At 33.5% G+C, this 25,119-nt stretch overlaps 1 protein-coding gene across 1 annotated transcript in view; it reads right to left on the reverse strand.

The window, feature by feature from the left end:
• The window catches only part of LOC111057093, a 206,752-nt gene that overhangs the window by 174,485 nt on the left and 7,148 nt on the right, over positions 1-25,119 (reverse strand). Inside the window, exon 2 of the mRNA XM_039427042.1 lies at positions 17,520-18,111. Within this exon, the coding sequence (XP_039282976.1) occupies positions 17,520-17,999 (480 nt within the window). The 5' untranslated portion in view covers positions 18,000-18,111. The remainder of the gene's footprint in view (positions 1-17,519; positions 18,112-25,119) is intronic.

A 25,119-nucleotide genomic window follows, 5' to 3' on the forward strand; every position in this document is an offset into this window, starting at 1 on the left:
AGTACTGAGGGTGGGGTCATGATTCTAGTGCACAATAAATTTTTCTCAATATGTAAACGTGTAAATCTACCTGCTATTCAGTCAATAACGACTGAAAAAGAGTTTGAATGTTGTTTAACTGAGTTTTCACTTGATAATTTTAATTTTGTCCTGGCTTGCTTATATAGAACACCTCAGCATTGTTATTTAGATCCATTCTTAGAAAAGTTAGAAATACTTCTTCAAATTCTATGTAAAAAATATAAAAAAGTTATCGTTGCAGGTGACATAAATATCAATGTTCTGGAGAAAAATAACACATATAATAAGTTCGTGAATGTACTGAAAATGCATAATATGATTTATAAAGTCAATTTCCCTACAAGAATTACTACCACATCTGAAACAGCGATAGATAACTTTATTACCAACATAGCTGATGATAGTTAGATATCGGGTATACCTCGAGATACCTCGAGATCCGAGGTATGAGTGTGTTCCGCGATAAGCCAATCAGGAAATTTTGTCGTAGATTTGATGACTGCTACTTAGAAGTGTTCTTTAGAGAGTTAGCTCATTTAAATTGGATGGAGGTTTATCAATCACCAGTGGATGAAAAGTACAATGTCTTTATCTCGACTTTTTCACATTATTTTAATATTAATTTTCCAAAAATCCTGAGAACCATGAAAGAAACTGATAGTAGGAACGGGATGAGTCCAGAGGTCACTGATGAAAAAAGAGAATTATTAGAGTTAGATAATTTACATAGACAAACAAAAAGAGAAGAATTAAAGATTCAAATAAAAAATAATAGAAAAGCTCTTAAACTTATGATTGTAAAGAATAAACAAAAATACTTTGATGGGAAAATTTCTAATTCTAAAAATTAGAATAAAGTAACTTGGAAAATTATAAATGCTGAGGTGGGTAAGAATAGGAAGAACAACTCAAATCTAAGTGTAATAAGCGATGGTATACACTCAACGAATCCTAGTACTGTGAGCAATATATTTAACGATTTTTTTGTTTCGGCTGTTGATAGGTTTGTTAAACCAGATATTCCCAATGGTTCTAGACCTGTAACTGTACAAAATCCACGTTGTTGTCAATCTTCATTGAGGTTTAGATTTTAACCTATTACTGAGTGTCAATTACATAAAATAGTGATGTCATTTGAGAACAAACACTCTTCTGGGCCAGATGATATCCCAATAACGGTAGTGAAACGAGTTTTATGAGCTATAATCAAGCCATTAACACACATTATAAATTCATCCCTTATAGCAGGTCAATTTCCTGATAAACTGAAGATAGCTAAATGATAAAATGATAAATGATAGCTAAAGTTTTTCCAATATTCAAAAAAGGTGACATCAAAGATCCAGGTTGCTACAGACCAATAGCGTTGTTATCAGTTTTCTCAAAAATCATTGAACGTGTGGTATATTTCAATTAATGAAATACCTAGAAGCAAACCATTTATTGGATAAAGAACAGCATGGTTTCCGCTCAAAAAAGTCAACAATAACAGCAATGGTGGATTTCATAGAATAGATAAAGGTGAGAGAATTATTGGCATATTTTTAGATATGACATGTGCATTTGATAGTGTGTCTCATAATGTTCTTTCGCGCGCATTAGAGGAATTGGGAGTACAGGATAAGGAGAGGAAGTGGTTCTGATCTTATTTGATTGGCAGACAGCAATTTGTTGAAATAGAGCATACTGAGGAGAAAAACAATCATAGTTACAAATACAGTTATCGCTCTAACCTAAGAAGTTTAAAGTATGGTGTCCCTCAAGGGTCCATTTTGGGTCCCTTACTATTCCTATGTTACATCAAGGGTCTGCCTGATGTGGTTCGAGCACATGCCTCTGTGTGTCTCTATGCAGATGATGCTAACATCATATTTTCAGGAAAATCGATTGAGGATGTAGAACTCTCATCTGCTGTAGGCCTGTCCTCTATTAATGAATACCTGAATAGCCGAAATCTCTTGCTGAACTCAAGTAAGTCTATTGTAGTCCCCTTTTCAACAAGGCAGAACAGGAGTGAATTGTGTACAAGCGTAGCTATGAATAACACCCTTTTGGATTGTAAAGATCAAACTCAATTTCTTGGTCTGTTAATAGATAGTAACCTTTCGTGAGATAATCATGTTGCCAATGTTGTGAAAAAAATATCCCCAGGTCTATATGCATTGCGTCAAATGTCCAGTTTATGTAGTATACAAATATTGAAATCAATATACCACTCAGTAGTACATGCACATCTATCATATGGTCTCTGCATATATGGTAGTACAAGTAAAAGTAACCTTGATAAAATTCTAAAACAGCAAAAACGAGCAATAAGAATTATGCTGAACCTCAATAGAACTGATTCTGTAAAATTAGCTTTCTCAGACCTGGAAATTTTAACAATATATGGACAATACATATATGATGTTATAATCTTTTTCAAAAAATTTGGTGACACAAACTTGAGAAATAACACTCACGGTTATAATACAAGGTTTGGTCATATAACAGAGAAGCACAGATTAGATCTTTTTACGAAAAAAACCATATACAGAGGTAAGAAGTGTTTTGTAAAGTTGCCAAGCAGTCTCCAAATATTAGAAGATCCAACAATGTTTGCAAAGTATCTAAGGGAATATCTGGTAAAATTGTCGCTGTATTCATTTGAAGAGTTTAACATTGATTTTTGACGAAACGTTTTTATCTATACTAGGCTAGCCTAGTTATTTATATCTATATATATATATAGGTATATATATATAATACATTGGAACAGTGTCAATGGATTAAATATATATATATATATATAATATATATATATATATATATATATATATATATATATATATAATATATATTATATATATATATAATATATATATATATATATATATATATAATATATATATATATTTATATATATATTTATATATAGATATAAATAACTAGGCTAGCCTAGTATAGATAAAAACGTTTCGTCAAAAATCAATGTTAAACTCTTCAAATGAATACAGCGACAATTTTACCAGATATTCCCTGGATTCAATGGATTAAATATATATATATATATATATTATATATATATATATATATATATATATATTTAATCCATTGACACTGTTCCAATGTATATATATATATATATATAGGTATTATATATATAATACATTGGAACAGTATTTCTTACATCTGATGAATAAAGACTATTTCTATTCTATTCTATTCTATGCTTCTGGAAATCATTCTCATTTCTCATTATTCTTGTTTTACTTCATTCGATGACTTTCTTCACAATCTCCAGTGATATTCATAATGATGTCAACATACTTAAACAGAATATCTTTGATGAAAGATTTATTTATATAGTAGCAGCCATTTTAGGAAAGCCTTTGAAGAACTAGCTATTCCAATCACTCAGTTTTGGATGATCGAATGAGGGTTTGCTCCAAAGCATCATCGGTTGTCACATTTATTAAATTTTCAAGGTTTCATTTGACAGAGAGACAATGTATTGACTGTATAGAGTTAATGTTTCCTTATTGGAAATTATTTTCTACTTCTATGGGTATTTCTTTTATATTTTCTAGATATAACACAGACTCCATAACATAGTTTGTGTGATTGAATGGAAAAAGTATGGGATCTTTTCTCGTACAGTTTCTATGTGCAATACCAGAGTCCTTCCTTATGAGCATGAATACAATTTAAGATAATTTAAACTATGCAACAATAATCAGTCATAAATTTCAAGTAGTAATTGATTTTGATTCTAAAAAAACTCCACAAATAGCTCCTGACTTCTCTCAAATATACTTTGACAATTTCTCATATTTGAACCGTTCATGAGTCCTTGTAGTTGTTACATTGAATTGATTGCTTACTCTCACACCTTAATTATACTGATCTCCCCTCAATAGATTTCCAACAGTATTCTCTCCAAATATTTCAAATTCACAAAAGATATCTCTCATTCCACTTTCATTCAAGTACCACTCCAAGACAATCAGTCAAACTCAGCCAGATGAAAAGTATCTATCCGTAGATATAAGTTACAGAAATCAGTTGATATAGCTGCGTTAACACCAAAGTTATTAACAAAATGTTAATAACTTAATCTTTATAGATTCTATTAGATTGAACGGAACTTGGCAAACACATATGAAAAAAGTATGGGATCTTTTCTCGTACAGTTTCTATGTGCAATACCAGAGTCCTTCCGCAACAATAATCAGTCATAAATTCCAAGTGGTAATTGATTTTGATTCTAAAAAAACTCCACAAATAGCTCCTGACTTCTTTCAAATATACTTTGACAATCTCTCATATTTGAACCGTTCATGAGTCCTTGTAGTTGTTACATTGAATTGATTGCTTGCTCTCACACCTTAATTATACTGATCTCCCCTCAATAGATTTCCAACAGTATTCTCTCCAAATATTTCAAATTCACAAAAGATATCTCTCATTCCACTTTCATTCAAGTACCACCCCAAGACAATCAGTCAAACTCAGCCAGATGAAAAGTATCTATCCGTAGATATAAGTTACAGAAATCAGTTGATATAGCTGCGTTTACACCAAAGTTATTAACAAAATGTTAATAACTTAATCTTTATAGATTCTATTAGATTGAACGGAACTTGGCAAACACATATGTCCATCATATGTATGATAAGTTATGTTCAATCTAATAGAATCTATAAAGATTAAGTTATATTAACATCTCCTTAATAACTTTTGTGTAAACGCAGCTTTAGAGTTGTATTTCCTTTGTAATCAAATATTTAGTCATATCACATGGGAGTAATTGGCATTATTTGTGCTTCAACTGTAAATTTATATTAAGAAAATATTTTACTCCTATTGCACGGTGCTCTATATGGGGTAGCCTATATTATTTGTTTAACTTACTCCATTACTTGACTTTCGCAATTCCAACGTGATCATTGAACTAAATCGAATAATTATTCTCTCCTAATGGAATATCAGTTTTTTATCGACTGAGAAACACATTAGGATTCCTAACCGGATGGTTTATCATTACAATGTAATCATAAATAATGATAATGAGATGAAGTTTGTAATTTTGACCATAATTAGTATATTATGATACGAATTATCAATTATAAGGGCTTGAGAGTTGAAAAATCGTGTTCAGCGACCGAAAATACATAAGATAGCGTTCCTGAAATACATAATTTGAATGCATAGACTAGTAGGAGCGATGCGATAGACAGGCCATTACGCGCATTAATCATGGGGGAGGACCGCGCCGCAGCGTAACAGTGCTACTTATCCCCCTCCCACCGCCGCATCTATGATCGTAACCCTCAAACTATATATATCATTGGATTCAGCAAGAAACGGCCTACAACGTTTATTGGGAGCCTTTTCCTCTAAGTCGGCTAATTACTTGAATATTCGAGAAATAACAAAAAGTCCATAATAAAAAAATACATTTTTCGAGATATTTTATTTTTTTACGGAAAAACTATGCGGTTTATCGCAAAAATGTATAGGACCACATTGAAAGCCAGTTATGTTTACATAATATTGAGAAAAAATTGAAAGCTGTACTATGAATAGTAACTGCAGGACCCAGATCTATGCAGAAAAATTTCGATCAGGAGCACAGGGGGGTCCAGGAGAGGGCATTTTTCGAACATTTTGATGTAAAATCACACTACAGCTCAAAATAATTGTCCTTCAGACTTGAAACTTTGCACAAATATTCTTCAAACATGCTAGACGCGCACTAAGAACGGATTTTGAGATATATTGCCTCTAAGGGTTTCAAAGGATGAAAAAGGATCCTATTAAGTAAGATTATGAACATGGTAAGGTGAGTGCCATATGAAAATGAAATAATTTATTTATTGACATGTGATATTCTAACATATGTTGTAATCATTGGAAATAACAAAATAATATGATAGAAATTCAAAAAAGAACATCTGTTATGTTATTGCTTTCTACCTGATTCCACTCAACCTCAATAATATTGTTCTGATAATTGATAAATATGTTTAATATTATTATTAATATAATAAAAGTATTGTTTTGATAATCAATATTTTTTTCACAAACTCTGTATAATAATATGGCGAATGTGAAACAGCTGCATCAAAGAAATTATGTCAACAACATATGTTTAGGAAAACCATAGTTTTGAACTTCATTTTCCTGATGCAATGTATGGATTATTAATTTTTTAGCTAGAACAGTTTTTTGAGACTGCTAAATAAACGTCTACAGTTTTATCAATGCTGTATCGGCAATACAAAAACGCATGCAGTTAATATGTCTTTAAATAAAGGTGTTGACATTCACATGAATTATTCTCTACCATTTTTATTTTATTACAATTTCAAAATTATTCGAGCCATGATAGAATTATTGACTCACTGTAGAGTCAGTCAAAAATTTTAATATTGAAATGAGGAGTATTTCGGCAAGCTGAACAAAAAATAAGATCCTATGCACCTTTTCGATATTTCCTCAAATGAAAAATGAGTTTTGTGGGTTGTCAAAACTCCCCCTGAAAGGGAAACTATTCAACTTATCCTATCGTTGAGTAAATTAACAATGATTTCTGAGTTGAATAACATGTTTCTTGCCAACAAGAATCGAACTCTCTAAATGGAGGTAGAATGATAAGGTTGACAACTTTTAGTTCTGTTGTTTTAACATTTTTTTCAAATCACTTTCAAAAAGTTCATGTAGTACCTACTATTGTGTTCGAGAAACTTCTGGGGCTATCATAGTTTCACAACTATTCTCTTCCACACTCCTATCTCTTGCAGTCGTTAACCATATCTATAATAAAATAAAGAGTTGGCTTATTATACATGTACGGGATAGGAAAATTATGTTTGACGCATTATCACGTCTGAACTACTGGACTAATCAACTTGAAATTTTGCATATAGGCTAGATTCTTAATTAACCAAGGATGGTTATAGGCCTATTTTCAATTCTTAAAAATTTCATTACATCAAGTTTTCAGATTATCAATTTTGAAAATAGATCCTTGCGAAGCACGGGTTCCTGCTAGTTACTAATATTTTGTATTCATATTTTTTATTCTTCACAACTTTACACTATGTATACCCTCATATGTGATGAAATAGGTTTTGAATTCAGCTTTGGATTGCGTCCCTCGTGAGACACCCGTTTTCTTCAATCGTTTGATTCGTCTACGAATTTTAATTGAAGAGGCAAAAAATACTCAGTCTACTGCCAATCAATACAAAACCAGCCGGAGCATGATTGTCAATAGCAACCTTAAGAACTGTTATCTCTCCTTACTTTATCTCACAGTCTACCTGAAGCATTAAAGAACAAGGAATAATCAATGAAGCTCAGTTAGAGATACTGTACTTGTATAGATAGGTAAATAGATGAACTGAGCTGAAGTTATTATCATTCGTGTTTGTTAGTTCTTCTGCTCAGTACTCAGTATTCATTGACAGCAAGCAGTAGAAGTGTACCGTGATAATTATGTCAATTCTTCCTCGTATTTACTATTGTCTTGAATTATTGTAATACTGTAGTCGTAATTCGAGATTGCAATCTAGTTGGTGGTATAGGTTGATTTCTTCTACAAATATTTCAAAAATGTCTTCACTTACCAAAAATTCAGAGGGTTCCAAAGACTCAAGTAATGTTTCCAATAAAATCTACTACAAAAGACTGCTAAGTTTTACTGAAAGTGGCGAAACATGTGATGTTGAATTTCGTGTTGGTCTGGGAAACGTTGTTATTAGAGGCCACAAGGCAGTATTCTCAGTTGCAAGTGATGTATTTTATGCAATGTTTTACAGTGAGCTCAAAGAAGAAAAGGTTGTTATAGTTGAAGATTTGGACTCGGATGGATTTCAAAGTATGAAAGAATTCATTTACACAGGTGAGATAAATTTCAATTCATTAACTCACGCGTTAACAACTTTCATAGCTGCCCGGAAGTATATTGTCTCTGAACTTGTATTCAACTGTACAGAATATATTGAAAATAATATTCATCCAACAGAACTATTAGAATTTTTCGAATATTGCCAAATGTATAAAGTCTCAGAGTTTGAAAAGTTGTGTTGTAGAATTGTTCGAGAAAAAACCGATAAAGTCATGGAAAGTAAACATTTTATAGCAGCAAAGCCAGAGACAGTTGAATTTGTTCTAAAATCTCTATCACTGACACTGAAATCAGAGGTTGCAGTTTTCGATTATTTCGAGAAATGGGCTCTCGCAGAAGCTGATCGTAGGAATATAAAAGCAGGAGGGATAGCATCAAGCTTCAACATTCTCAAAGATTACATGAAATTTTCCAATATAACTGCAGATGACTTTGTTTCTAAAATTTCTCAGTCTATGTTGTTTACTTCTGAGGAAAAACTTGCAATAAGTATCAAACTTTTAAAAATCCACACAGACTCAAAAGTGGAAAATTTGCCTTCGTTTCCAAGAGTGTTAAAAAAATGCTCAACACGTTTGACATTTCCTATTGAAGGCACATGTTCAAGCAACACCTACACCATCGAGCTTGGCACATCATACAGTTTCAACATAGACTTTTTCAAAAAGTACGGATACATTATCTTTACAATAACACCTTTATTGAATTCCAATGCACGTCTTGGCAATGATTTTTTGACAATTTACACAGAACTCAGAGTATTGGGTAACGGAAGATTCTATGACGATCTCATCTTTAAGAATGACTCCAAATTGATCGTGGGTGAAAGCGGAGATAAAAAGAAGCAAACATCAGATTTGGAATTTTCCAAACAGCAAATTCTTGCTGCAATTTTTATCGGGGATCTTAGAAATGAGCGTTTCTTGAGAGGTGTTGATAACAAAAACGTGACTGTAGTTGGGACATTTGTGATCACAAAAAACGCCGGAAATCTATTCCAAGTTTCATCGCCAAGAAGTACAATCATTACAAATTGAAAAAATCAAATAGCGTTATGATGGGCCTGAAGGTAATTGAGTGATGGTCCTATCGTTATCATATTTCGATCTGTAGACGATAAGGCTCAAGGCTACAGTGTTTTACTTAGCTTTTGAGCTTTTGATTGCATCAGTCATTAGTTTCAAGTTAATTAAAAACTTTCCTTTGCTGAAAACTCAAATCTTATCAAATCAAATTTACCTCCTCCAAAAATACAACAGAAATATCAGCATTTAAAATTGATACATTATTCATTTTAAACTTAATTTCATAAATCATATTAAAATAAAACAAACCCTAAAATCAATTTGACTTAATAATATTGAACTAAAACAATGCTAGGTTTATGAATTAATAAATAAGTTGCTGTAATAATAATAATGTTTAAGGGAAAAGCTTACATAGTCAACATATTGCCTGTGCGTTAGCTAGAGTTAAGTTTATTTAAGGGACTAGTAGGAAAATTTAAAAAGGAAATGAAGGTTTTAAATCTTAAATACTAATTATAGGAAAAGCTGAAAAATGAAATAAAGATAAGATTGATAGTAGATTTAGAAATTTTAAAGAAGCGGCGAACCAAAAATCAAAATCTTTGAAGTTTGAAGAGGATCAATAGATGGAAAAGTTTATATATATGTCATTTTCCGAGCACCAGTCAAAGATAGATGGGGGAGTACAAGTCAACCAAGTCAATGGGGCCGACCTCCCACGGCAACGATAAGCGAGACGGCAAACTCCTCGTCGACCTCAAATAAGCAATTTTTGAGGTGTTTTTTGAAAATTTAAGGAGAAGCAACATTGAAAAGATTACTCCTGTTGTAATTGAGTTAATAAGAACCTAAAACTTTGTGTGTTATTCGAACTAGCTGATTCTAGGATGAATCGTTTTTTAATGTATTTTTTCGGATTCTCAAATGAATTATTTTTATTAGAAAATATGTGATTTGAAAACAAAAATAAAGTTACCACCTGCATAACATAATTCAAGTTGTTGGAATTTTATTGATTATGAATTAGGTTTAATTGGTCTATTTCAGGAGTAAGCATTATGTTTTGTTTAAGGGTTGTTTACACCACTGCGATGCGCAAGATGGCGACAGGAACGGCACAAGATTCAACCCGCTGTTGGTCGAAATCTTTGCCGTCGCTGTCATGAGAATCGCAGTAGTGTGCACAAGGCTTCGTGAAAAATTATATTTTGAACTGTTTCATTGAATACTGGTAAGGTAGATCGAATCGACACAGGTGGAAGAGTTATACTGAAAAAATGATAACCACATCACACAACACTGACTTCTTCAGATCAATACTATCTAGAGTGAGGCCAAGTAATAATGGCAGTATTTGATTGACAATAGTATTAGTTTATTTTTCTATCATTCGACAAATCAGATAGAGCTATCCCTTTCTATCTATGCAATGTTGTCAGTTCGCCAGAAATATTCTATTTCTACTTTTGATAGTGAATGTACAGATATAAACAAACAAACATGGTCATCATCCATGTTTTTTCTGGCTGTAACAAAATACATCAGTAGACAAGTAATATAATTGATTAAAAAATCAATTTATTAATAAATGAAATAATTATCAGATATTACTGTAAGAAAAACAGGAATATTATAGCTGAAAATAAAGACATTTTATAAGTTGATAACTTTGACCAGCGTAGACTTTGTCCATCCTCACAAGCATGTTTCAGTTAGCCTAAAAGTATAGGTTAATGATAACTATATAAATTTATATTGAAAGGTAATTTAGGAATTATTTTATTGTAAATGGGACTTCCATTTTGCAATTACTTTATAAAGAAATTGAAATAGAATACCTATAACTACTGAATAACTCAATTTCGGTTGATTGTAGATTGTTGTATCAAAGTTTTTAAAACTAAAATAAAAATCTTATGTTTTTAGGTAGAAAGGATATAGCTATTTGCGTTGTCTCATGACAGACAATGATAGCTACAACAATGTCAATCAGATATGACCTACACGTGTTCATAACGTGAATCTCACTATAATTCAATGAGCGCAATTATAATTACAACTAATGCCCCGTGATTCGACCGGAAACTTTTGGCCCAATGTAATACGAGCCTTTCAGTCAAGTCATCGAGGAGATGAACAGGGAAATGTTTGGAACACAATAATTATTTTTCAAATATGCAGCTTTGTTTGGAGAGTTGAGATAGCTGGAAGATGAAGAATAATATAATCTCCCCCTATCTCAGCACAGCGTTAGTAAGAAATATTTGGTCGGATGTTATAATGCTTCACATCAGTTTCCGTTCTAGATTTACATAGGGTTAATTGCATTTTATTGGATAAAAAATGAAACTAACATTGATTTTCTGGGTTACAATAACATTTAAATTTAGAGCAGCATGAATGAAAGTGATAGTGATAGAGGAAATAAGAGTGAAAATAAAAGGAGAGAGAGACGAAGTTGAGAGTTGAAGAAAAGCATGGTGATAGAGCGAGGTGAAGGCCACCCTTCCAAATTCTACTGATTGATAAACTTCAAGTTTGGAAAAATTGTGAATCGGAGCATGACATTTCCCCCACTCTTCCTTTTCACCTCATTTTCAACTCTCTTCTCTTCTCCCTACCCTCTTCCTCTCTCTTTTTTCCTCTTCTCTTTCCTCTTTCTCTCTCTCGGGTCTCTTCGCCAACTTTCTTTGGTTCATTACTGAGCAGTGCGGTCGGGAATATAATCGACTCGTTCTAGTCAACAATGGCGCGTGCCTGCGTTACACAAATTTCATCAAAATCTCTCTCATCATTCACGGCTGGAAAATAGATGCATACTCAGTAAACTGTAGCATTAACCACAATTCAGGTATCTTGAAAATTGACTCTACTTGAATGTAACAGGGATTCGTGAATGTTCTCAATCATTCCATGAGATTTAAAAATAAAATGGATTTTTCCTACAGATACCCTGAACACTGACCATTTCTGCACTGATTGCAGGCCACAAAGAATCACTTTTCCGCACTAGTGCGAAAAGTGAGTACTTTGCGTACTCCAGATTTAGATTTACAGCATGACAACGGAAAATAGTTAGTAGGTTATATGGAGCACCAGTGCAGCAAAATCAAAATTAAGTTGGTAACTGTGACTGTGGTGCACGTTATAATAATATTAGGGACATCGTGGACAGCGACAGCCACCACATTCAGCACACAGCCTTCATTCATTTACCACTACATTATTCAACTTGACAATAAATTGAGGTTTTTATTAATAACAGCATCACACACACAAACATTTGATGGATTTCAGGTGATTTTACCCATAATTACCCACTTTTCATATTCAATGGTAACTGTAGGAAAAATGTCATGTGAAATACGTGCGCAAAGTTCCTCTGCTGCACTCAAGAAACCATTCCGTAAACGTTTCTTTCGGTGCAGCAAACTGTCACTTTGCGCACTAGTTGTACAAATAACTAATTTCACCACTATACAATTTTTTTTCTGAGGATGATGCTCATATGAGCTTTAGGCTTGTGCGTTAGTAATGAGACGGATGATGATGAGAGATGAGTGAGTTAGGAATCACCAGGAAGCGAATTCAATCTCATAAATGGTATTTGGAGGAGTACTGCTATCAAAGTGGTCACCCTCATAACGGTAGTAGCAGGCGCATGGAGCTAAACGTATCTAAATATATCATTACTGATAGCTAATCAGCGCTATCATGAAACCGAATTCAAAGCCTTCAATTCATAAAAATGTTGTAATTGATTCGTAGTATCCCCCAGATTGATATGCAGCATCAATCGAATAATTTTCAACTGATAATGAAATGCTCTCTATTCAGATTACTAAGCTGCTTTCAACACTATAAAAATATAATTTTGAATGTCTTTAGTAGAGGATTTCGACTATTTCTAAATTTCTAGTAATGTAAATTGATCAGAGAATTTGAGCAATGAATCGTCTGTGAATTCAAAGTTGAAGTAAAAGTTCAGATTTTATTGCTTAGCATGGTCATATTGGTAGTTTCAGAACTAATTGGATCATCATTGGATGAACTGAGCCTCATATTTTTTCATAATTTTGAAAGCTACGTACAGACTTTTGCGCCACGTACAAGTGCATTTCACTTTTCATCAGCTGATTATATCTGTATTTGTGGAGAAATGGTGTGAAACAAAGGAAGCTTAGCATCAACTGATAAAAAGTGTAATGCGCGAATGGTAAAAAAGTATGTAGGCAGCTTCTGAGATTTATAGTGAATCAAAAACAATAAATGGTAAGTCTCTGAGACTAGTTTCAATGACAATCAACAAAGAAATATTATATTCAGTGATAAATGTTATTAATTAGTGATAATAGTATCAGTTCTTCAGCAGAACCACAGAAACAAGCTTGAATGCAGGAACACAAGATGAATTCAACTTGTACTTGTACTGGATTTAATATTGGAAATAAAGTATCAACATTATTTCCAATATTGACATTACTTCCAACTAAAACGACATTCACGCGAAAGGCTTCGATCGGAAAAAGGATGTTCAACAGTAGCTTCTAACATAGAATAAAAAACCAAAAACAATCAATATAGACCACTGGAAAATTACAAACTATTATGATACAAAAAATCCAATCTCAAATAGAGAAGCTAAAGCCGCGTTCACAGCTAAGTTAATAACAAAATGTTAATAACTTAGGGCCTAATCCTTATAGATTCTATTAGATTGAACGGAACTTGACAAACACATAATGATCATCATGTGTATGATAAGTTATGTTCAATCTAATAGAATCTATAAGGAATAAGTTATTAACATTTTTTTAATAACTTTGGTGTAAACGCAGCTTTAGAATAAATAAAAACGAAAATACAAGAACATAACCTCAAAACAGTTTGTTCGGAGCCTCTCGCTGATGACACAACATGCATGACGAGCATGACTGTGTGTATAAATTATTCTTCAACAAACTCGTCCTGTCTTTATAGTGGCCATCCTAAATTCAATCATAGAGAAATGATAGCATAAGAAGATATTCCATGCTATGAGGCGTTTTGTTTCAAATTTCACTGTTCGATCGAGCCGGTTATTGTGGATTACTTTCGATTATCACTGTCTTGGAGGAGGGAGAATGTATGAATGGCACATCGCAAGAGACACTACAAGCGTTACGAAAAAGAACTACGTGGACTATCGGCTTGAATAAATAGTGAAATTTGGAAAATAAGCGCCTTATATCATGGGATATCTCATTATTCAATATTTTCTTCGAAAAGACTCGATTCATTATGCAGCTCAATTTTAAGTCTGGATTAAGTTTAAATACTATCACTCGACATTGAGATCACGCTCAATCACAACTTCACGGAGTAAGAAATGAAGTACAAAGGCATTTGCCACTTCAAGATGAAATCCAAGTTCAATCGTCACTCGAAGTTGAAGTTCAAGTTCAATTGACACTTCAAGTTTGAGTCGAAGTCCAAGTTCAAACTCAATCAGTAGAATAAGAATGCAGCTCAAATACTACTTCAACTTCAACCGCTTGTCCTGCCTTCAATAATTGAGACTATAGTGGAGGGTCCTCCTATAAACACATTCCCATTGAACTGTCAGTATCACTTATAAGAATAGCACCAATGCTTACCATTCAACCAATGCTGACAGTAAGAAGCGGATCTCACTTCAGTTCAATAGCTGTGCCTTCCAAGTCAAGAGCGCGGATATACAGATCAACAGTTACATTATTCAATTGGAGACGACAATTGGAACGATTATATTATGTGAAGATGCGGTGTGTGACTAAGATCACTTTGTTCGGACGTTTCCGGCCTCACACATCAGAAGTTTGGTATATTGATGTTTCAATATGAAGAATGTGGTTGGGTTGGAAAAGTAATGAGTTAACGGAAGATTATGCATATTATCTAAATCCTATTATATTAAGCGAGCGATTTTTGTAGATATTTATATATTTGGTTATTCATGTCCAACGGATCTCGAAAACGGCTCTAACGATTTTCATAAAATTTGGAACATAGTAGGTTTAAGATATAAAAATTAGATTGAACTGAGTCTCATCCCTGGGAAAACTCGCTGGAGGACATGAAAGATATTTTAATCGTGATTGAATAATATATTTGTCAGAGAACATTGATTTCATTTAGTGTATATTATCATAATAAATATTATAGTGTTAATTATAGTATATAAAATTCATTTCATTCATCATAGTGTTCTATCACATTCATATAATAGATTTCTTAATGGATTATCATGATTTGAATTAGATACATTATGATTTGAGTATTTTTGTCTTTAGTCGGTTTTTCAGTCAACTACTCTTTAAAAAATGTATTTGAAAATCTACCAATGGATACTAGATACCGTACTTTAAGAATTATTTCATCCCATTTACAGACAATACTAACTAAATTCATAAGCAATGTTGAAATATCTGTCTAGAATTATGGGACAATACAATTTAGGCTAACTCACTTCCAGCGTATCGACCTCATAAGTAGGCCTACAATAGTACTATTGATATTATTTTTATCAATTCAACTTATGAAGTTGGATTCGGGGATTCCCACACAACAGTAGTTACAGTGAGAAGTGAAAATATAATCATCACAAATTCTAATTGGACTGTTTCCATTCAGCCCGGCACAGAACGTATGAATAATCCCATTAGAGCTTATGAGAATCATATTTTCACTGTTGTGTGGGAGCTCGAAATAAAGTTGGTTTCACACATAACAGTTTTAGACTCTGTGTCCGGTTCAGTGGAAATATTTTTTTCTTGAGTTTCAACAGGACTACTTAGGTCTTATACTCACCCGGCCCAGGCTGATTAGGAATAATACCAGCAGAACTCATGCGAAGAATATTTTCACTGTACCGGTCTTGGACTCTGATACTGATATGTGGAAATCCATCTGGATTAACTCTATATAGATTCGTATGACTACATAGACATGATTGAATTCTTCTATGAAATATAGACCAATATAAATATGAAATATGATGATACTCAGTACCCAATCCTTTGTACGTAACTACAATATTGATTGTGGGTGCTCGACAAGTTACATTACTTTTACACTTAGACTACTTTTAATCCATGTACTTCTATGTATTTTACTTTTCTCCAACATTGAATTCAATTTCTCAACTTCATTTATTCTTTCTACCTCACTCCAACTTTCTCTTTCTCCTAGTTATTTCTCTACTAAATGTCTTCTCTAGAAAGATATTCCATCATTTTTTATGTTTCTCTTTGACTCTGTTATTCCTCATGTACTCTTGTACCACTGAAATTTCACTATCTCCCTCCCCTTTACTTCATTCGCGTTGTTTTTATACTCTACTTCTCAATATTATTACGTCTTACTTCTTAATTATCACTTCACTACATTCATTTCAATTCACTATTCCCTTATTCCACTTGAACTCGAGCTTTCTTCCTATTCGCCTATAATTTATAATTAATTACAATCACATCTACTACTGTAACAATTACCACTGTAATATTTATTCAAAACTGTCAGCATTCCATAGGGACAAAAACAATGTTATTTATTCAACCAACACTGATAGTGAGTGAACACAAAGTGGATGTTTTCAACCTCCATTTTTATTCATCTAGTGTTCATTCATTATAAGCTTAAGGTATTATTATGAGTATGTGGTATTTTTCAGAAAACCCACATCAATCACAATACAACAATACTGACAGTTTTAAGTGAATTTCACGATTACATTATACCTTATCAAAACCAAGTACAATCTAGAACATACTCGAACAACAGCGGTCAAATAGCAGTAGTATCAATATCACAAGATTCAGTTTAGTCAGTAATTGCAAGTGATAGCCGTCAATTGAGTTGCATTTAATTAGAGCTTGCACTTGACAGGGTACAACCATCCTACAGATTTAATGATAGTGTAAACATGATGCTAGCTTGTTCAGATTGTAGCTCGGGTTCAATAATTTCAGACATGCCGGCTGCAAGATTATAGCTATCAATTGAACTGACCGTTTATCGTTCAATGATTGTTTAATTTACGATTATTTGGTGTCTTTATTTTGTGAAAAACGAGTACCTGTAGTACGTCTCATGCAGCATGACGGTGTTTAAAAACTGATGGATTAAATAAATCCGAGAACTATTGCTAAAAAACTAGTCTATCTAGTTTTCCCCTCGATTTGAATGAGACTGTCAGGATTAGGATAGATTAGATTGCGATGGATTAGATTAGATGTCTTCATTTATGAAGTTAACATTATTTATATTCATACTTTGGTTACTGGCTGTTAATACTGATACGTAATTACAAACAATATTGTTAATGAATTCTATTATTGGAATTATTCCCAATATGACTACCACTAACACATTTGTCAACGCTTTATAATAATTTTGTATTATTCTGTAGAAAGAGTTCCAATAAAACGGATAATATAGAATCCAATTGGGGGTTAAACAAGTCAACAATAATAATTATTATTATTCTCCATTCCAATTCAAAACATTATGAATGTGTATTTTCAAGAATTATAGAGATAAACCATTTTTCAACTAACCTGAACATTTCTGGCTCCCTGTTTCTTGCATACTTCTGCCATATTTTGTAAGTTTAGCCTGCAAGCCTGCAATCTATCCTTGGGCGAACGAAGCGGAGTCAACCGGTCCTCCTCCTCCTCCTTTCCATCCACACCCTCTTCTTCCTCGAAAACCGATCCCTCCGAGGATTCATCGGGCAGATCTTCAATGGCATCCAAAATATTATTCAAACTGGTTGTATCATCAGTGTCAATCATGTGAATTCTATGGGGAGGGGTTGATAGTGATGGTGGAGAGGGTGGAGGAGGGGGTAATGGTAGAGGATATCGTCCCATTTGTAAACGACAGTTGTGTGGGGGGGATGGACCCCCAGATTTGGGAGAGATTTTTGGCGGTAAAATGGAAGGACTGTCGGGAGAATCTGCGAAAGGGATTGTTTCTGAGGTTGATGACCTGGGTCTATAGGGTCTACCCAAAGAGTTTGTACCATTTCTAATCATTTTGGGAAAATGAGATATGTTTTCACTGGTTCACACTTTCTCACTGCATGACGCGAAATTCGTCACTTGTAGATGCATGTTGTGATTGAGGGTTGGAGGGTGGAGTTAATTTCTGGAACAGAAAAACAAAACATCATTGTTGAGATAATGTGATTCGATATCAACAAAATAATTCAATGAAGAATAATGATACTTTTCTAAATTACTGTGAGAATAGTTGAATGGAATGGCATTCAGAGTAGCCGGAAAAGGTAGACTAATTTGAATCATTATTATTACTCAGAAATATCTGTATGGGATTTTATTGTGAATGTAGAGTAGTAAGTGATACAGTGATTGAACAACCAGCAAAAAAGCTTTTTATTCAACCACATCATTCCTCTTAGCTGTAGTATGAAAACTGCGCCCATGATGATGGCTTTTGTGTCTTGAGTCGAGAGTCGAGAGTGTCTTGTGTCTTGTCTTGGCCAATGACAACTTTTCACTCTCTGATAAATGTAACCAACTACCAATCCACTATAGCTCCACTACATTCTATGGCTCCAAAATCATTATTTGACCTACTTTTCCTATTCAATACTTATAAAAGGAATGATTGAATAAAATGGATGGAAAGAATTCTCACAAGTTACAACCACCTGTTTAGTGTTTATTGAAGTTGACTATAGTGAATACTATAGTGCTCACTACAGTAAACTGCACACTACAGTTTCTGGATTAACTAGGGATTGTTGATCATGATCAAACAATGATAATAATATTTATGATAACGTTTAACTGAAACAATTTCTCAAATCTTCAATACACGAGAGTGGTTATAATAAAATTCATTCATCCATTATCGATACAATACAACCTAAAACAAATCCAATGATTGTTATGAGAATTATATGATTTGCATCATACAATTGTATCTCAATTGTACTTAATTGAAAAGCAATAAAGGTAACAATCATGATATTATTCGAATCATGCAGAACAATAAAATACCTTTCAAGAATAACAAGTCCAAAATTTTTTTAATAATATATTGTGATAGGGCTTTGTGTTTGTATGCAAAAGTGCAATGAGGGTACTAGTGATTTCTATAATGATTGAACGAAATCATTCTATACGATTTTGATATGATCCAAATGAAAATTCTAGTTGAATAATTGTCCAATTTCGAGAAACTGGATTTTATTACTTTTTTATTGGAATCAGGCGATATAATAATATTGTGCGGACAAATTTATCACATTATCATTCAAATCATACAACCCAACTGCACATATATGTAACTACAAAAACCATAAATACCTAGACCTTTAACCCTACAATCGATCCCACCCAAATACTAGCAACCTGAAATGAGACAACAGATACAACCTCCAATTCAATCCATATCGTAGCGGTCGCCTAATTGGGTCAATTGGCCGATTTAAAAGTGTTTGATCAGTGGAAAGTCAATTGCTTGGATTACCAGACCAGAGAAACCATCCATGAATTAACCACCATCAGTTAACTGCAATCAGTTAACTAACCAGTTAACTGCAATCAGGTTATGGGTGTGTCTCTCGCTAAATTGACGACTCTGATCACTTTCGCGCTGATTTAAAACCTCTAATTGTGGCCAGCAACTGAAGCAGACATTCCTTAAAAGGTAGCAAACCGAAATGAATTCAGACATTATTTGCGGTGTGACTTGGAGCAATGAATCTTGGACGAATGTGGGATCAGTTATAGCGATAAAATTCTATCATTGTGAGCTCGATGTGAATTCAGGCTATATTTGAATTTATATTTTCTTAAATTTGTCTCTAATCTCCAGGATTCCATGAAGAACATGCGTATATTAGATTATATTGAGTTGGTCCACTACCACCTAGATTTACAAATTTGTGAATTACAATTTCACAGATTTATAAATTTAGGTGGTAGTGGTTGATCATATTGATATAATATTTATTGAAGAAAGGGAGAAGATAGAGATGGAGTGAACAGATGAAAAATAATATTTCAAACAATATTTCGTATATTTTGGAAAAATATTGCATGGAACAGGAAAACGAAAAAGAAGTGGGGTGAGTGGAAGAGAAAGTAAAAGAATGATGATCAACAATATTATTGGAAAAACATAGAATTTTAGGAAGTAATTGGAGGAAGTAGACTGAAATATAGTTAGAATAATATTACATGGAACAGGAATACGAAAAAGAAGTAAGGGTAGTGGAAGATGAGAAAGAAGGATTATGAAAAACAATTGTTAGGAATACACAGAAGTTGAAAAAAATACTAAAGGAAGTAGACTGGAATGAAGTTTGAGAATCAAATGGGGATGGGAAGAATTAGGAAATGAATAATCTGTATTAAAATGGAAAAGTGAAATTAGAATGAGTGAAAGGAGAAGAATAGTAATATTAAAATCATAGAATAGAAAGTAATTCGAGGAGATGAATACCCTTTCTCGAGAAAGGATAAAAATATTTCAATTACAAATAATTGGAGGAGGATCGAGGATTGTAGATGAAGATCGGGAAATTAATAGAGGTAGGAAGGGAAAAATGGAATGATAGGTGAAGGTAGTGACAAAATAAAATTTTTGTCATACTTATTCAATTGCAGCTGTTTTCCATGCATTGAATCAAGCCGGTAAACAGCTGTTGCAGAATAAGAAAACATGTGATTTCCATTACAGCATACTATAGGCCAGTTTCACACGGCAGAGACCTCGCTCCTGGAATATCATATTACGGAAGATCATATTTCATATTTTGCAGCTCTCCTGTACTTTCACATGGGGATCTTACGAATAAGCCGACAGATCTAACAACTATGCCGACGTTTGCTCAAACCTATGACTCATCACTTTTTCTCAAAGTCTAACTTCCTTAAAAATATAGATAGAAGATTTCTGATTTCGGATTTGGATTCAGCGACCCCAAATTCTTTAAAGCGTAAGTCCCATTTTCAAAAATACCCGAAAACAAGGGAGTTATAGCTGTTTTTAATATAGTTTTCCATTATCATATGATTATATAGTACATACTAAGATAATAATACTCCTGCCTCACAAAGGGACAGGCAAAGGTTTTAAGAAGTTTTTGAACACCTGAGAAGTTTATACATAAACATTTTTGATTTTTAAAAGTTCTAGTTTTCCAAAAAAAATATTGAACTATGAAAAGATGAATCCAAATATGAAATCATAAATCATCACCCAATAAAATAGGAGGAAAAGGAATGTTGTACAGTAAAATTCACTGAATTTCAATTGTCATTCAACAATCCAATTTATCAGGTTCAAATCGTTGAATATCACTTTAAATTCCCAGCAATTATTGACTATTTCTTTTTACAATCAGAAAAATCTATTATGAACATACAGTATAAACATTGTGCTGATCTGAATCGATCTATGGTAATAATAGGAATTGAAAGAATAGAAAATGTCATGGCATTCCAAGTAGTGATGTGATGTCTGTGTATTAGAACTGCTGAGTTGATAATGCATACTGAAAAAAAGTCATGAATACATGAATAGCTCAGACCAGCCTGGCGACTTTGATGCTTTTGAAACCGGAATCTTGTTTTATTTTTATTAAAGAATGATACGGAATGAAAACCATGTATCATAGTACAAAGCTTTGTATCATGAGTAAGATTGACGACAATCATGGCTTGTCGATTTTAGTTGCTGACCTAAATCCTCATTCCTCAGTCGTAGAACTATGGACCAAGCGCGAGCATTTGCCTTTTATGTCATACTATCCGTCAGGCTCGCTTCGCTCGCCATATCCGTCTAGCCAGGGGGCTCCGCCCCCTGGACCCCCGACTGGATCGTCCAGGAATGGGATCAGCAGGCTCGCTTCGCTCGCCTGCATTTTCCATTTGAGCATTTTTATCATAATGTTAGGACAATTCAGTCGGGGGTCCAGACTAAACGTCTGGCTAAACGGATATGGCGAGCGAAGCGAGCCTGACGGCTAGTAATATAATATTCCCAGGATTGAAGTAGCAGTGCCCAATCAATTTTTCCGCGATAAATGCATTCAAATCTTCAACTTGGTGCCAACCTAACAAAGTCAACTCAACTTAATGCCAAGCTGACAAAATTATTAATTAAGTTGCCAGTTAACAACTGTTTCGAAGAGGTACTCTATTCAGATTATAGTTCTATAGTAACATATGATATGAAAATTTCAATTATAATTAAGAGATTGGGAGAAAAAGAATAATATACATGCTAAAATACGAACTTTAAACCCTTAAAAACAACCCTTAGAGTTAAAATATTGCCAAAAGATTTCTTAGTGCGCCTCTAAAGGGCCAACTGAACATATCTACCAAATTTGAACGTTTTTGGTCCGGTAGATTTTTAGTTATGCGAGTGAGTGAGTGAGTGAGTGAGTCAGTCAGTCAATCAGTGAGTGAGTGCCATTTCGCTTTTATATATATAGATACCGTCGACACAAACTTATGAAATTTATGAAAAGCTTGATAGCTTGAATAGTGATCTGATATTTGTTACACGTTTTTATTCTAAGACATAATATGTCTTAGACTAATATTTTTAATGTTTCTTCAATCGGCAGGAAAACTTTGGTTTTTCAAAGTTATCTTACTCCCTTATTTTGGGGTATTTTCAGAAATCAAGATAAATAACCTACCAAATTTCCTACACGAATACAGTGTAAGTTGTATTATAATAGCTAGAGTACTTACGTACTGTATAGTACAGTACCTGCTCGTTTTTACCGTATAATTATATGATAATAGAAAGCTTTATTAAAAACAGCCATAACTTCCTTGTTTTCGGATATTTTCGAAAACGGGACTTACGCTTTAAAGAATTTAGGGTCGCTGAATCCAAATCCGAAATCAGAAATCTTCTATCTATATTTTTAAGGAAGTTAGACTTTGAGAAAAAAGTGATGAGTCATACTTTGTGGAACCGTCGGCATAGTTGTTAGATCTTGCCTCTGCTTGCCTCGAGGGGAAAAGACGTGACAAAACGAGGTTCCTGGATAGGAGTCACCATGTGAAAGACACGATTTGACTCAATGTACTTCGAAAAAAAAACGAGAACACTGTTCAGTGTTCAAGTTGCACGTCTCCTATCGTGTGAAAGAGGCCATACTGTAAAGAGATCATAAGTTCTCTTTACAGTCGAGTATGTTAGGACACTTCTGAATCCTAATAACATCTGAGTAATTAATATACTAACTCAAATAATTAAAGAACTCATTCAAGGATTTTCAGTTATAAGAAATCATCTGAAATTATAATTTAGGCCTTCATTATTTTATTAGAGCTCGCAGGGTGAGTCTGTTATGAACTTGGCGCTACGGGCTAGGTCATGTTTATAGAATGCAGTAGCTCGAGCAGCACCAGGTAATGGTTTCTGTTTCTCAGCAATATCATTCTTTCTTAGATAAGTATGACAAAAAATATTGTACGTAACTTGTACGGTAACGTATTTACCGCATTCGTTTGATAATAATTCTGCCCTCAACTACGTTTCGGGCAGAAACAATCATACTTATGCGGTAAATTATCGTTACCGGACTTATTACGTAAAGTACTATTATTGATTGATTATTTCTCTGTTTTGTTGTGAACAAGTTTATAGAGTCAACTGGAGTTCGGTAATGGTCTAACATGTAACAATCGAAACTAAAATATAAGATTATTTCAATAAAAAATTGTGATTTTGACAATATGAAGTATGACAATATATGTAGTTTCCATTGAATTTATGTTATTCATCCACTAGAGTGAGATATTGTACAAGTATCATTATATTCGTATTCATCATGAGCACTATGGAAAGTATGCATTGTCGATTCATGAAAAGAAAAGCCAAATCATGAGGAGATAATGAAATGACGATGAGGAGAAGAAGATGAAGCAGAAGCAGGAGCTGCAGAAATAGGAGAAAAGAACAGACAAGAAAAGATACAATGTTGGTAACCAGCAAGAAGTGAAACAAGTGGAAGATGAAGAACACATTCAAAGGTAGTATATCATACAGGTAACAACTTACCGTACTTTAGACTTTACACGTTAAGATTTACCGGGGAGATGAGAACACGTTCAGATTGTTAAAGCGACTCGATGCAGAATAGAAGATGATAAAGGTGAGGGGTGGAGAGACTACTAAATAAGGATAATATCAGACTGCTTTGATTTATTTCACTTCTTCTCACTATCCCCGTGATTCCATTTCTTTTCTCTTTCTTCTCCTTCTTCTTCTCTTCCTCCTTCTTCTTCTTTTTCTTCTTCTTCTTCTCCTTCTCATTCATAATTATCATCATCATCATCTTTCCATTCCCAGCCTGTAGATGATACGTTCCTCTTGATTGCACGATGTGTTTGGACCGTTATGTATGGGATTATAGCCAAAGTTAAGCCCTCGGGAAAAAATCGAGATATAAAAAAGGTTAAACATTTTGAAAGACCAATATCAAGAAAAGGGATCAGTGTGAGTTAACGAGATGTTTAACAAATTGGAGAAGTTGAGAGATTAGGTAAGTGATACGTTGAGCTTCTAATGCTGTATAGTTTGTGTTGGTTGTGTAAAGTGAAGGTTCTATCTTTGATACGATTTATCTCAGAATCGTTTGAACATGGGAAAATATAATTTTTAAACTGATAATACAGACTTCAGTAGTTATTCTTTGCTATTCAACAACAAATCGTGAACCGTTAGATGAGTCCCTTCACACTTGAAATAAACTTGTTACGACTAATATGTTCTATGTTAAGCATATCAGTGGAATGTATGTTTTATTATATTATGAATAGTGTGAGAATATTATTTAAAAAAAGGCAGTTTGTAGCTATGGTGAAGGCGATATTTTCCAGCTCAAAATTTTAAGTATTTTTATTCTTCATTTTGTGAATGTAAAGTTTGTTTCATGTTTTTACGAAAGTTTTATCCAAATTTTTTCATTCTAATTCATATTTCCAGATTGAGGATTTGGTGTAGAAATTGAAATGGACATAACCTATCTCTATACTTATAAAAGGCTAAGCCCCGACAGACTGAAATCACACCACAGCCCAAACTACTGAGCCTAAAAGCTTGAAATTTTGCACGATTGTTTATGGTAGCCTGAAAACATCCACTAAGAAAGGA

This window comes from Nilaparvata lugens, chromosome 4 (genome assembly GCF_014356525.2).
Source record: "Nilaparvata lugens isolate BPH chromosome 4, ASM1435652v1, whole genome shotgun sequence".
In the NCBI taxonomy this organism is placed as follows: Eukaryota; Metazoa; Arthropoda; class Insecta; order Hemiptera; family Delphacidae; genus Nilaparvata; species Nilaparvata lugens.